Source organism: Neovison vison, chromosome 12 (assembly GCF_020171115.1).
Source record: "Neovison vison isolate M4711 chromosome 12, ASM_NN_V1, whole genome shotgun sequence".
Lineage (NCBI taxonomy): Eukaryota > Metazoa > Chordata > Mammalia > Carnivora > Mustelidae > Neogale > Neogale vison.
This window is the reverse complement of record NC_058102.1, coordinates 52574345-52590211: the sequence shown is the minus strand read 5'-3', so window position 1 is coordinate 52590211 and position 15867 is coordinate 52574345. Positions and strand designations below refer to the sequence as shown.

At 41.8% G+C, this 15867-nt stretch overlaps 1 protein-coding gene across 1 annotated transcript; it reads right to left on the bottom strand.

Annotated features, from left to right (window-relative positions):
- Positions 1-855: 855 nt before the first annotated feature.
- GDF3 (growth differentiation factor 3) lies at positions 856-7425 on the bottom strand. The gene is made up of 2 exons (XM_044226613.1): positions 7076-7425; positions 856-1752 (listed from the first exon to the last, which is right to left on the bottom strand). The coding sequence occupies exons 1-2, from the start codon at positions 7341-7343 to the stop codon at positions 923-925; spliced, it is 1098 nt and encodes a 365-aa protein (XP_044082548.1). The 5' UTR covers positions 7344-7425; the 3' UTR covers positions 856-922.
- Between the last annotated feature and the right edge of the window lie 8442 nt (positions 7426-15867).

Sequence of the window (15867 nt, the reverse complement as noted above, 5' to 3'; positions counted from 1 at the left end):
AAAAGACTAGAAAGAAATGCAGGTATCCGGTACTATTTTAATATTATTATTCATATTATTTTATATTGTTTTTAAAGATTTATTTACTTATTTATTTAAGAAAGTGTGTGTGAATGGGGGAAGCATTTATTTGAGAGAGAGGGAGAGAATCCTCAAGTAGACTCCCCATTTAGCGTGGAGCCCGACTTGGGGCTTGATCCCAGATACTGGGGATCATGATCTGAGCTGAAACCAAAAGTCTGCTACTTAACCAACTGAACCACACAGGTGCCCATAACTTATTTATTTATTTATTTATTAAAGATTTTATTTATTTATTTGACACAGAGAGAGAGAGACAGTGAGAGAGAGAACAGAAGCAGGGGGAGTGGGAGAAGGAGAAGCAGGAGCAGGCTTCCCACCGAGCAGGGAGCCTGATGTGGGGCTCAATCCCAGGACCCTGAGATCATGACCTGAGATGAAGGCAGACACTTAACGACTGAGCCACTCTGGCACTCCAAAATAATTTATTTTTAAGGGCCATTGTTAGCCTGTGAGAGCTGCCAGAGAAAGTTGATGACTTTAGGGAAATTTGATATTTACCTTCTCTATGAAGTACAAAAAATAAGGCCTACCTCAAGAAACAACCTGACATTATGTTTCTAAGTAACACATAGAATAATACCTGCCCATAAGAGACCACCAATAAATATCAGTCTTCTTCTATCTAAAGTCTAATAGACTGTCAAGTGCATCATGACTGTTAAATCATTAGGGATGATGTGTGTGTGAGATTAGGGAGATGATTAATCATGATGGATTTTCCAGGAAGATAAGCCGTAAATACAAATATACTGGTATTTCAGACCCAAGAAGTCATACAGCACATGACTAGTTTTATTGGAAGATTTACTCTAAGAATACCCCTTCTATTTCTCACAGCCTACCCACATCCACATTCGTCAACCACCATGTCTTCATAATGTCGTAAAATGACATTGTCATCGTTGTCCTGATAGAGCATGGAAATGGGGGACAGCTTGGTAGGGATACAGACAGCCCAGGGGACCGCTGGGTCAACCGCATGCATCAGGGCTTGCATGAAAGCATAATTGGAACTGTTGAGGGAGGTGGTCAGGGAGAAAGGACAGTCTCCATGGCAATAGTTGGCCATGAACCCTTTGGGAGCAATAATCCACTTGTGCCAGCCTAAGTCCCGGAAGTTGATGAACAGCTGGTGACGATGGCAGAGGTTCTTGCAAGAAGCTTTAGGGGCAGGGATGGCTTCCCTCCTTCTTCGGGATGAAGGGTGGCAATGCTCTGGGTTGAGACTCACCACCAGCAGGGAAGCCTGAAGGGACTGTCTCAGTCTGGCACAGGTGTCCTGAAGCTGAAAATTCACCCCCAGGTCTCTGGTCCTCTTGACCAGTATCTCTAGCAACAAACCTAAGTTCTCCCGGGGGTTGTTATTCCAAACCTTCGCCACGTCCAGCAGGTTGAAGCGCACAACTCCTTGAGGCCATGGGACTGACTGTAATACGAGCCTTTTCCCTGGTTTGGGGATGGACTGGCCCCCCACGTGAGGCTCCTGAACCAGGGACAGAGCCAACTCCAGTTCCGGTCCCAGCTTATAGTAAGTGTTGGGCCCCAAATCTAGGCCCAGCTGGGCCATCGTTAGCTGCTCCGTATCTTGAACGGCAGACAGGTTAAAGTAGAGCAGCTTCTGCAGGCAAGGGGAGGCTTGAGGAAGTTTCTCTGAGTAAAGAAAGAGACCTAGATGGGAACAGAGATGGTGAGAGTCACCAAAACATATTTCACTTCATATGCACCTATATGATATCAATGCCAAATGCTATATGATATCTACATATGAAAAATCAGGGCGGAAAATTATCGGTCATACTCAAACCCTCCCATAGGATTTGTTTCTCTCCCTCTTCATTCAAGACCAGAGGTTCTTATCTTCACATCTGCAGGTCCCCAGGGTGTCCTGGATAGAATTTAGAAAGTCCATGAACTTGAATGAGAAAAAGAATGACATCTTTATTTTCTCAGAACTCTAAATGAGATTTAGCATTTCTTTTAGCTATGAATATAGGCAACAAATCCCAATAATATTATCAGGGCCTATGACACTGTTACCAATAAAAATCATAGGTATGTTCATAGATTAAGTTTTGGCGAATGTCTTAAAATCACTTTAATGCTCACACTGCTTTGAATTTATCATAAATACAGTCCCCTCCCTGGATATTATTATGTATTGTTTTAATAAATGTATCAGTTTATGTTTCTGTACACACATTTGGTTTAAAATATTTTCATAAGGGGCACCTGGGTGGCTCAGTGGGTTAAAGCCTCTGCCTTCGGCTCGGGTCGTGATCCCAGGGTCCTGGGATCAAGCCCCGAGTCCGGCTCTCTGCTCAGCGGGGAGCCTGCTTCCTCCTCTCTCTCTGCCAGCCTCTCTGCCTACTTGTGATCTCTGTCTGTCAAATAAATGAATAAAATCTTTAAAAAAATAAAAATAAATAAATAAATAAATAAAAATAAAATATTTTCATAAAAGTATTTCAAAATTTAATTGATTTTCTTGGAATTTTTAAAAAGATTATTTATTTATTTATTTGAGAGAGAGAGAGAGAGAGAAAGAGAACCTGAGCAGAGGGAGGGGTAAAGGGAGCAGCAGAGGGAGGGGCAAGGGAGAAGCAGACTCCCACTTGAGCAGGAGCCCAATGCAGTACTTGATCTCAGGACCCTGGGATCATGACCTGAGTTGAAAGCAGACACTTAACCGTCTGAGCCACCCAGGGACCTGATTTCCTTGGAAATCTTAAATATTTTATTTTAGGCAGGCTCCATCTCACCACTCTGAGATCATTACCTGAGAGGAAATCAAGAGTCAGATGCTCAACCGAATGAACAATCCAGGTGCCCCAACCCTAAGTAAGGATTTTCTAAGGCCATTCAGCTTATGGAGAAGTTACACCAGAAACCCAAACATTCCAGCAGTGCCTGGCTGGCTCAGTCAGTAACACATACATTGGATCCATGGAGATTACATTAAAAAACACAAAAGAGAAAGAACCCCGCCCCCAGCAAGAAACCCTAATATTCTAACCATTCCCCCTTCATTCTTAAGTCTCTTCATTCTCAAGTCTCATTTTTATTTATTTATTTAAATATTTTATTTATTTATTTATTTATTTGACAGAGAACACAAGTAGCAGACAGGCAGGCAGAGAGAGAGAGAGAGAGAAGCAGGCTCTGCACTGAGCAGAAAGCCCGATGCGGGGCTCGATCCCAGGGTCCTGGGATCATGACCTGGGCCGAAGGCAGAGACTTTAACGCGCTGAGCCACCCAGGCGCCCCTCAAGTCTCATTTTTAAAAACAATAAAATAAAGAAGCATTTGAAATTACACAGTTCTCTTCAAGCCTACCTTATCATCTTTCTCTTTCTTTTCATTGACCATCTTTTGGAAAGGTAGGTCTATATTTGCTGTCTCTAGCTCTTCATATTCTTTTGTTATTTTCCAACTCTCTATCCCTCACTATTCCATGGAAACATCTTTCTTACAGGCTGGCTAACTGTCAAGGGCAGAGATATCTTCACAGTAGTTACCTTCTCCACTTCCTGAAAAGTTGACCTCTCCTGTTCAAGGCTAGAATTCTAACCTACCAGTCTTCTTTCCTCCTCCTAGCACTAAATCAGATTCCTTAAGCATAAAGGAAAATCAGAAAGCCAGAATGGAAAGGATGGAAAGATTTGAGAGCATGAAGATAAAAGAACTTCTATATTCAAAATGATGTCATTAACAAAATTAAAACCACAAAGAACAATGAAGGAAACTGATAAGTTTCCTTCTATGCATGCGTTTAAATTCATAATTAGAAAGAACTTTTACCAAAAAAAAATTTTTTACGAAAAAAAAGTTTTTTTACAAAAAAAAAAAAAGAAAGAAAGAGCTTTTAAAAATGACCAAGAGGGCTTATAAATCATTAAGGAAAAGAAGACTCCTCAATAGAAAATGGCCAGCGTTTATAAACAGGCAATTGTTTGGAAGGAAAAAAGAAAAGAAAAGAGGAGAGGAGAGGAGGGGAGAAGGGAGAGAGGAGAGGAGAGGAGAGGAGAGGGGAGAGGGGAGAGGAGAGGAAGAAAGAAAGAAGGAGGGAAGAAAGGAACAAGGCAGGAATGAAAGAAGGGTTCATTATCCATTTAAAAATGCATTCCAGGGGTGCCTGGGTGGCTCAGTTGTTAAGTGTCTGCCTTCAGTTCAGGTCATGATCCCAGAACCTGGGCTGGAGCCCCACCATGGACTCCCTGCTCTGCAGGAAGCCCTCCACTCCCTATGCTTCTATTCCCTCTCTTCCTATCTCTCTCCGTGTCGAATAAATAAAATCATTAAAAATAAATAAATAGGGTTGCCTGGGTGGCTCAGTGGGTTAAGCCGCTGCCTTTGGCTCAGGTCATGATCTCAGGGTCCTGGGATCAAGTTCCGCAATGGGCTCTCTGCTCAGCAGGGAGCCTGTTTCCCTCTCTCTCTCTGCCTGCCTCTCTGTCTACTTGTGATTTCTCTCTGTCAAATAAATAAATAAAATCTTTAAAAATAAATAAATAAATAAAATGCATTCCACCTTATTAAAGTAATAAAAAGCAAAACAATGAGATCATGCTTTGCTACCAGAATAACAAAATTTAAAAGCTAAAAGAGTATTGTTACTCAATGGCCTTCCAGCGTAGCAGGGATAAGTAAGTACCTTGTAATACCTTCACAGAATGAATGAAATACTGTAAGCAGTGAGAATGAGCTACAATCACACACACTATGGATAAATCTCACAAATACAATGATGAGTGAAAGAAGCCAGACAGAAAAAAAGATACATTTCACATTTCCATTTATGTGAAGTTCAGAAACAGGCAAAACTGGTAAGTAATGTTACAGGATAAAAGTTACTCTTCCAGAGGAATAGTGATTAACCAGAAGGGGGCACAAAGGTTCCTCTGAGGGTTGTTGCTCTGTTTTGTTTCTGGTTCTAGGCGCTGATTATTCTGTGAAAATTCACTGAGCTCTTCTCTAGGATTTGTGATTTATGCTATCATTCCACGTTTCTTTAATATTTCTATAAGGACTGCTTTCAAACTGTGGGAAAGTTTTTTGTTGTTAAAGATTTTATTTATTGTTGTTAAAGATTTGTTGTTAAAGATTTTATTTATTTATTTGGCAGACAGATCACAAGTAGGCAGAGAGGCAGGCAGAGAGAGAGGGGGAAGCAGGCTCCCTGCTGAGCAGAGAGCCCTATGCGGGACTCAATCCAGGACCCTGAGATCATGACCCCAGCCGAAAGCAGAGGCTTTAACCCACTGAGCTACCCAGGTGCCCCAGAAAGTGAGAATTCTTATACATTCATGGTGGGGTATAAATTTTGGAAGACACTTACATATAAGAAGTATAAATGAGCCTTCTCTGATCTAAGAATCTCCTTCTAAGAATTTATCCTAGGGAAATAGAAAAAGCATAACACACACACACACACACACACGAAACAAAACAAAAACAGATGTAAAGCTGTATTGTATTGTTGTATTATGTTCATACCCATCAACAGAGCATCAGTTATGTAAATTACAGCATGTTTATACAATGGCATATTGTACAGCCATTAAAATGAGATAGCTGTGACTTTTAGTTCTGATTTATATGAGATATTCATAATACCTGAGTAACATGTAGTATGACCCATTTATTAAAAAATACAAGTTTCTATTATAAATATATGCAAAAAAGAAAAGTCTGAAAGAACATACATATAAACTATTAATGATGGTTTTCTCTAGAGGAAGGTTAGGGAGGGGTGATGGTGAGACTATATACCCTTTTCCTGTATTATTTGATAGGATTATGGTCACCACAAAAATCAAAGTTTTTTCCATGGGGGAGGAAGGGAAGAATCCTTAGCTGTTTTCAGAGGAGCTTCCCATACCTTTTAACCTTCCACCAGGAATTTTCCCTGAACCCCCACTCCCAAGTCTTGAGTCTTTAACATACTAATACTTAGCATAAAGTATGGAAGTCTTAACGTTGGTCTATCTCCCTTCTATAAACCTTTTATAGACTCTTCAAGGGCAGACTTTATCTTTAATTTCTATATTCCCATGGCCATACCCAGTTCCCAGCACATAGCAGGTATCAAAGAAATGCTTCCCAGACAAATAAGTATTCAAATTTTATCTCCAGATACTGTAAAACTAACCAATCAGGGCCCTCAATTCCTCTTGTGATTCCCCACGCCCCCACCCCCACTTCTGGGAAGCTATATAGAAATGCAGATTACATCACCCATCTCTGGCTTGGAATAAGAATTGGGTGGTAGAGTGAGGGGCAGGAACTGGACAGGAGAAGCACCTGTCTGTCTGTCTGTCTATCTATCTACCTATCTATTTGGAGAATCCACTTTTAACAACTGACCTACGTAATTTAGGTGGATGGTATCAGTTTGACAAATTATTGAACGGCATTTATTCAGATCATCATATAATGGGTGTGACAATGGCGTATACCATTGTTCTGTACTCACAAATCAGGAGCCATTTCCACCCAACTAAAATAGTGACGAGGTGTGGAGATGGGAACCTGATGTCCGGGGCCAACTGGACTCACAATGTTCCCCGCCCCACTTGCCATACCAAAGGCACCACAGCGCATAAACCAACCGTGGGCTGAAGAATGAAGCCTGAGCCGTAATTCCACCTTCACTGCTTTCACCTTAACTGTAGCACAAAAGTGTTGATTCAGAAAAAAACCTATTTTGAATCCTAACTTTACTCACATGCTGGCTATATGGTCTTGAACAGCTCTGGAATAGTTTACAGGTTAATTTCCCATCTAAGACTGACTTTCCTTATTGTTAAAAAGCTAATAAGAATCCCTGCCTTTGGAATCTTGGGATGTGGTCGGATTAAATGAGATAAGATATGTAAAACACCAGCACTGGGCCTTCTACAAACCCCTCGGTAATTGTTACCTTCCCCTTCTTTTCTTTCTTCATGCCATCAACTGCCAGACTTTTCTCTAGAATGCACGCTCATTTCCTTACCTTGATCCAGGAGTTGTCGGAGTATGTTCCCACGCGTACCAAGCTCCTTTAGGTAGCATAAATCTCGGGAGCCCCCATTGGTTGCTGCTGCCTCTCCATCCCAGAAAATTCTCTTCAAGATAGAAGGCACAGGTTGGAACTTCTGGGGTGAGGGCACTTTGTCTAAGCCCAGCAATTGGAGAAAGACATGTTCTTGGAATTGGAAAGTCTGGCCCAAAGACACAGTTACCAGGACACGGAGAGCCAAGATGGTCAGGCAAGAAATCATGGCCTCGGAGCAGAGACGCTGCTGGCCAGTGGGGCTGGAGAGAGCTCAATCGCCTGACTGCCTGGCAATTCAGGTGCTGCTAATTTATCTGATGGAAGATAATCAAGTGTGAATTGCTCTCTTCCCAGCTCCTCAAAGGTAATTGGATGGGAAAGGACAGAGAATTTTTTTCTCTTCTCTTGCTCTACTCTTCCCCCATAAAAGTTCACAAAACGAAGATTATCAATGCATAGACTTAGCCACAAAAATCTGAGGTTTGTCTGCAATAGACAGAGTGGAAAGGAGACAGGCATTATTCGTGGAACAAATGCTTATTAAGCATCTATTATGTGCAAGGCTTTGAGAAAGGTTCTAGAACAGTCATGAAAAATGCCAAGTCTTGTCACTGACAGTCTATTTAGACAAATACATAGGTTTATTTCTATTAGACTGTATCCACAGCAATGTGAGAAGCCAAGCCAGGAAGAGAAAACTCCACCCAAGGAATGCGATCAACACTGTTTTCAGCTCAAAGAGGGACTGAATGTTATTCATCTAACTTTGCCCTTCCTTTATATTTAAAGATTTATTTATTTAAGTAATCTCTACACCCAACCTGGGGCTTGAACTCACGACCGCTAAGACCAAGAGTTGCATGTTCTCCAACTAAGCCATCCTGGCGCCCTTAACTTTGCCCTTCCTGATTAAAGTCAAACATCAGACTCACTGGGTTCGTTATGATTCTACTACGTTTTAGTCATACGAAAACAGGCATGTCACTTAACCTTCTGAAGTTTTTGCTTTCTCAACTGAAATGAAAAACTGACCTTTTAATTTGTTACAGGGATCTGATAAGAGGATGTATTTAAAGTGTTCTGTACAATGCCTGCCAAATGGTAAGCACAAAGTGTTCCCAGAGGAGAAAGCTTCAACGTTGAAATAAGTAGACATTTTTCAGTGAGACAATCCCCATTCAAGGCTGAAGGAACTAATGTGAAAAAGCCTGGAGGTTATTGAGAACTTTTTGGCAGCATATATCAATTTCTTTTTTTCAATTTTTTTTTTTTTTAAAGATTTTGTTTATTTGACAGACAGAGATCACAAGTAGACAGAGAGGCAGGCAGAGAGAGAGAGGGAAGCAGGGCCCCCGCTGAGCAGAGAGCCCCATGTGGGACTCGATCCCAGGACCCCGGGATCATGACCTGAGCCGAAGGCAGCGGCTTAACCCACTGAGCCACCCAGGCGCCCCTCAATTTTTTTTTAAAAGATTTAATTTATTTATTTGACATAGAGAGAGTGAATGAGTGAGAGGAGGGACAGAGGGAGAAGCAGAATCCCCATTGGGCAAGGAGTCAGATGCGGGACTCTATCCCAGGACCCTGGGATCATGACTTGAGCAGACACGTAACTGACTGAGCCACCCAGGCATCCCAGTGTATATCAATTTCTGGTTTTGCATTTTTGTGGTTTTACCAGACTCCTAGAAGATTTCCAAATGCAATAGGAGAATTAGCGGTTTCTTGCCAAACTAATTTTCGTGCTGTTTGAGAACAAGGACTTTTTCATTTTACATTTTTTTATACCACCTATTTTTTTTTTTAATATACCACCTATTCTAAGACCTTGTTTCCCCTAAAGGAACAACAAAAGGTTGTACCTAATATATAATAGTTTCCCATCATTTACAGGATAAAGTCAAGACTCTTTAGCTTGGTTTTTTTTTTTTTTCTTTTTTGAAAGATTTTATTTATTTATTTGAGAAAGAGCATGAGCAGCAGGGAAGGGCAGAAAGAGAAGCAGTCTCCTTAGCTTACTGGGAGTCCAACACAGGGCTTGATTCCAGGACCCTGGGATCATGACCTGAACCAAAGGCAGATGTTTAACCGATTGACCCACCCAGGCGTCCTGTTTCTTTGGTGTCTGAAGACTGTATTGGTCTGGCACCCATATTGTTGCAGGATTGCAGGCATCTTGTCTCCCGGAGTTGAAGATTGAATGGAAGAATGAATCTTGCGGACACAAAAGGGTAAAGTGAAGTGAACGTTTATTAAATGAGGGAGAGAACAGAAAGGAAAGAAAAGCTCTCTAGGGTGAGAGGGGTCCCGAATGGGACCAGTTGCCACTGAGGGCTTTTAGTGACAGTCTTTTACTGAGAACTGACTGGGAAGCTTGTGGCGTTGAGAGTCTTGTGCTGTCTTGGTTTATTGCCTGTTCTCTTGTTGCGCTCTGTCTCAGCGTCTCCATCTGCCAGGAGTAGTTTTAGGGCCCAGCAAGGGGAGTCAGAGTTTCCTCTCTCTCCTGCCTATACCTTAACCCTTCCCCTATTCATGGGACAGGACTGTGGGCAGAAGGAGCTACAGTGAGATTGTGAGGAGTGACTGTGTACTTTTTAATTAGTGATGGTTAGGTATAGCACAAATCTCCAAGGAATCTGGAAGCAAGGCTTTCTGGACCGTGAGGAGTGACTGCTGCCAAGGCAAGGTTACTTTTCAGCATTAAGGCACTTAGGCAGCCGCGAGTTCCTTGAGGAAGGTCACGGTCTGCACATTTCAGGTACCTATCACTGGGCTGCAAGCTGTATGGAGATTTTAAGTTATATTTCTTTTGCCTTTCTTTCCCACATCAGTACCACCAGCCTGACTCCTTGCCTCCCACCCGCCATCAGCAATGCTAATACTGTAATGATACGGACCTACATGTCTTCCCCTGTAAGCTCACTTCATCTGAGAGCCTTGACACAGACCAAGTTCAAAGTTCACTTCCACTGCAAAAACTTCTTGGCTCACCAACCTAGCTTAAAAGGTTCCTTCTTTCTCCCACGGAGCCTCGCGTGGCACCCATAACAGCACTTGCTACACTGCATTTCACTGTGTCTTTTGTCTCTATTGCTCCCAGACGATAAACTGCAGAATCGGGATCATGTGTTTCCATCTAAGTATCTCCACTGTGTATTTTCCTCTTCAGTATCTCTCCGTGGCCCAAGAAAGTGTCTGGCAGGCAGTAGACATCCAGTAGACACCCGTACAACAAATTAATGAACAAAACGGACTGGTGCTATTTCCAGAGGTCTCATTCTTCTAGAGAGCCAAGTTTCCTCCATTCCTATTTCTCCTGTCTCCCTCCTCCTGCTTGCCTCCTAAAAAGCTAAAAGGTAACACTATTAAATTCATCTATAATCTTCCACTGTTTTCAACAGTAAGTGTGGGTTGCATTTTGTTTTTCTTTATTCAACTTTTCTCACTTAGTGTCAGAATCAGGGGCGCCTGGGTGGCTCATTCAGTTAAGCAACTGCCTTCGGCTCAAGTCATGATCTCAGGGTCCCAAGATCGAGCCCCACCTGGGGCTCCCTGATCCGCGGGGAGCCTGCTTCTCCCTCTCCCTCTGCCCCTCCCCAAAGTTCTGCTCTCTCGCTCTCTCTCTCAAATAAATAAATAGATAAGTAAAATCTTCTTTTTTTTTTTTAAAGAGTCGGACTCAGACAAACTGGTTTAAAATCAGGTTCCACGACTTACAAGTTGTGTGATCATGACCAAATCACTCAACTGTAAAGTAAGAATAAAACATCCTTCGCTGCAGTGCTGAGGAAATCTGATGGGGTGACGTGTGCCCAGTGTTCAGGACGACCTCAGCCATGGAAGCATTTGATGAAGCTCATTAGTATATTAGGACCCACAAAATGGAGGCCACCTGAATGGCCCGGGGCCCATGTCACAAACCTAAACCTAAGTTAGCCTGCATTTATGGAAATACCTATGGGGAAAATTTCACATACATCAACCACAACCCTCCAATCCACCTTTATCTAGCTCACCTTTCCCTGGACAACAGGACTTGCGAGCCTTCTAAGGAAATCCCCAACCTAGCCCATCACTCTCTGTTCTCATGTTGGCTCTTCTAAAGCTCTATAAAATGTGCATCAGATCCCTTGGGAACAGTGTCCCTTTGCTGTGAAGCTCTGTACTCTCCCAATATGTGGTTGTTTTCTCTTAAATAAAGGACATTAAAAAAAAAAGATATCAAACTTGTTATTAAATTGTTTTAGTTATATCATTTGACATACTTGAAAAAAGTTAGCTCTTATTAACTACTGTTATCATTTTTGTTTATTAAAGGGAAGTTTAATTGGGGCACCTGGCTGGCTCAGTGGCTCAGGTCATGATCCCAAGGTCCTGGAATTGAGTCCCCGAATCTGGCTCTCTGTTCAGCGGGAAGCCTGCTTCCTCCTTTCTCTCTGCCTGCCTCTTTGCCTACTTGTGATCTCTGTCTGTCAAATAAATAAATAAATAAATAAATCTTTAGAAGATCTAAGGTAATCACAGCTCCTCCAATGACCATGTAATCCTGGTCTTTTCACTCAGTGTCTGGTTTATGATACACACCCAAGCATGGAAATTTTTTAAATAGGAAGATTTAAATGGTCTGAGACGTCATGAAAGTTAACCTATCTGGGCCTCATTTCCTTTACCTATAAAATCACCAGATTGAATCCAGTTGTCTTTAAGGATTTTACAAAAACATGTGATTCTGGATTTTCAGCCCAAATCAGAAATTCAAAAGTGAGGCAATATGGCTAAATAGCATAGAATTGGTTCTGTAGTTAAGCACTTAGATTAAAACCCCGGCTCTATTATTCACTGTCTGGGGAGTCCTGGATAAATTGTTTCTCTGGGCTTTGGTTTTCTAATCAATAGAATACTAAAGGTATCAGTCCAACAGAAATATTGTGATCATAGGTATAAAATATACTCAACCTCACAAAGAAAAAACAAGCCGATTAAAGCAATGAAATGTCTATCAATTGGCAAGAAGAGAAAAGACAATAGCAGAGTGCCAGGAGGACTCAGTGGGAGGAGTGTGCGACTTGACCTTGGGGTCCTGAGTTCCAGCCTCCTGTGGAGTGTAGAAATAACTTAAATTTTAAGAAGTTGGGGACATCTGGGTGGCCCAGTCAGTTAAGTGTCTGCCTTTGGCTCAGGTCATGGTCCCAAGATGCTGGGATGGAGCCCCTCATGGGACTCCCTGCTCAGCGAGGAGTGTGCATCTCCCTCTCTCTGCTGATCCTCCTACTTGTGCTCTCTCTCTCTTGCACTGTCTCTCTCAAGTAAGTAAGTAAAATCTTTTTAAAAAAGTAATAAATGAATAACATTTTTTAAAAGATTTTTATTTATTTGACAGAGAGAGACACAGCAAGAGCAGAAACACAAGCAGGGGGAGTGGGAGAGGGAGAAGCAGGTCTCCTGCTGAGCAGGGCTCAGGATGCAGGGCTAGATAGATCCCAGGACCCCAGGACCCCAGGACCATGACCCGAAGGCAGATGCTAATGACTGAGCCACTCAGGTGCCCCAATAAATGAATAACTTAAAAAAAGATTGATAAAGATTATAAATTTTGTGTTATGTACATTTTACCACAATTTTAAAAAATACTCATGTCTTCTTATCAGCAATTTCAATTCTGGACTATCATTCTAAGCCACTAGAATAAAAGCTACACAAGGGTAGGGACAAATCACGGGCACTTAATGAATACTGGTTGAGTAAATTAACTAACAAGAGTGGACAAAAAATTACAAATTTATTGATTTTAGTATTTTTTATTATCAAGAAAATTTTAAAATAACCTAACTGTATAATAGTCAATATATTATAGAGCATCTATAAACTAGGTATTATTCAACCGTAAATAATGTTGTAAAAAGTATTTAATGGCAGGGGCACCTGGGTGGCTCAGTGGGTTAAGCCTCTGCCCTCGGCTCAGGTCATGATCTCAGGATCCTGGGAGCCCCACATTGGGCTCTTTGCTCAGCGGGGAGCCTGCTACTCCCTCTCTCTCTCTGCTGCCTCTCTGCCTACTTGTGATCTATCTGTCAAATAAAAAAATAAAATCTTTAAAAAAGTTTTAATAGCATAGAAACTTAAACATGAATGCTATAGAAACTTAAACATAAATGCTATATTATTTAAAGATTTTATTTATTTATTTGACAGAGAGAGAAAACACAAGTAGGTAGAGTGACCAGCAGATGCAGGCTTCCCGCTGATCAAGGAGGTGGACATGGGGCTCTGTCCCAGAACCCCAGGATCATGACCAGCGCCAAAGGCAAATAAACGCTTAAGTGACTGAATCACAAAGGTACCCAAATATTTATTAGTTTTACCACCAGAAGAACTTACTTACAACAACATAGTTATAACCACCAAAGCACAAAGTGATTTGGATGCTTCTGTCATTTAGTGAACAAATATTGACTGATTGTCTCGAAAATTATTCTAACCCGGTTGGCTCAGTTGGTTAAGTATCTGCTTTTCACTCAGGTCATGATCCCAGGGTGCTGGGATTGAGCCCTACCTTGGGTTTCTTGCTCAGCAGGGAGCCTGCTTCTCCCTCTACCTGCTATTTTGCCAGCTTGCGCTCTCTCTCTCTAATAGACAAACAAAAATTCTTTAAATATACTTATAAAGATTTTATTTTATTTTTTAAAGCTTATTTTTTTAAGTACTTTCCACACACATATAAGGCTTAAACTCGTGACCCCAGCTCAAAAGTCACATGCTCACCTACTAAGCCACCTAGGTGCCCTCTGTCTTATTTCATTCTACAACATTGCTATTGTCCGGATCACGAATAACATTTATAATTACCAAATCTAATACCGACTTATTGACTTTCATCTGACTTTATCCCTCAGCAGCTTTTGACCGAGTTCATCACTGCCTACCACTTCCTACCCTTACTTGGTTTCCAGAATAGTGCTCTCTCTCGGTTTACCACTTATCTCACCGGTCACTCATTCCCAGGTTCCTTTTCCATTTCCTCTTTCCAGGGATCTCTTAGAGCTGGGGTGTCCCAGACTTTGGGTCTCAGGTCTCTTTTCCTTTATAATTACATTCACTATCTTGGTGATCTCCTGTCTGTGGCTTCAAATATTGTATATATGCTGATGACTTTCTGTATGCTCAGAGCTTCTCTGTATTCTAGAATACTTTTCCTAAGCTATCTACTTATCTTCTCTTAGGTGTCTGAAAATCATTGTTAAAGCTTATATTATTCACAGTGGAATTTCCCATCTCCATACCCTAGCCCTCTGCATCACCACCTGCTGGTTTTTCTACCTTAGCTAATGCCAACCCATCCTTTCGGGTCTTCAGGACAAGGCCTGGAATTTTCCTTGACTCTGTTCTCTTATACCCTATATTCGGTTCATCAGGAAATTTTCCTGGCTCTATCTTCAAAATCATTCCAGAATCTGTACTCCACCGCAACCACTCTAATTGGAGACACTATTTCTTCTCTAAATTATACTGTAACCTCCTAATTGATCTCTGCCTTTATGTGAGAGAGAACACACATACGTGGGGGGAGGGACAGAAGGAGAAGGAGAGAGAGAATCTCAAGCAGACTCCTTGCAGAGTGCAGGACCCACCACAGGGCTGGATCCCACAACCCTGAGATCATGACCTGAACTGAAATTGAGAGTCAGACGCAAAACTGACGGAACCTTCCAGATGCCCTACATCAGCCAAATTCTTTTTTTTTTTTTTTGCACAGCCTCCCTCACCCCCTTTTTATTTATTTATTTATTTATTTATTTTGCCACATTCTTTAAAAAGATCACTTAACTCATTCATTCATCTGCTCAGAAACCCTCCGCTGGCTCTCTGTTTTTCTCAGAAGAAAAGTCAATGTCTACAGTTGCCTCATTTACTAATTTTGCCCCTTGCTCACTTGTCTCCAGCACAGTGGTGTTGCTGCTATTCCAGTGTGTGTGTGTGTGTGTGTGTGTGAGAGAGAGAGAGAGAGAGAGAGATTGTGTGTGTGTGTGTGAGAGAGAGAGAGAGATGCCCTGTTCTCCACTGGTGCTACTCCAAATTCTTTAGGTACTTGCTGCTCCCTTTGCCAGCAAGACTCTGATGTCATCTCATAGATGTCCCCAAGTCTGACTTTCTCACCTCCCTCAAGTCTCTACACTGCATTTACCAGACCCTCTCCTTAAAGTGTGTTCTTACCATTTCACTTTCCCACTTGTGCTCTTCTCCCAATCTCTTTTACCTTGTTCACAATCTCTTTTACCCTCTTCACAGCATGTAGTGGTTGTTTTTTTTTTTTAACATACTAATACTTTAATTCATTGGTTCAATGGATATTTGTGCCAGGCATTTTTTCACACATTTGGGATGCCAACAGGGAAGGGACACCTGGATGGCTCATTCGGTTAGGTGTCTATCTTTGGCTCAGGTCATGATCCCAGTATCCTGGGATGGAGTCTCCTTGCTTGGAGGGGAACCTGATACTCCCTCTGTAAGCCACTCCCCTCGCTCTTTCTCTCCCTCTCTCTGACAAATGGATAAATGAAATTTTTTTCCTTTTTTTTGGAAACATATCTTCTTTTTTTTTTCCTTAAGATTTTTTGTTTATATATTTGACAGACAGAGATCACAAGTAGGCAGAGAGGCAGGCAGAGAGAAAGAGAGGGGGAAGCGGGCTCTCTGCTCAGCAGAGATGTGGGGCTCGATCCCAGGACCCTGGGATCATGACCCGAGCTGAA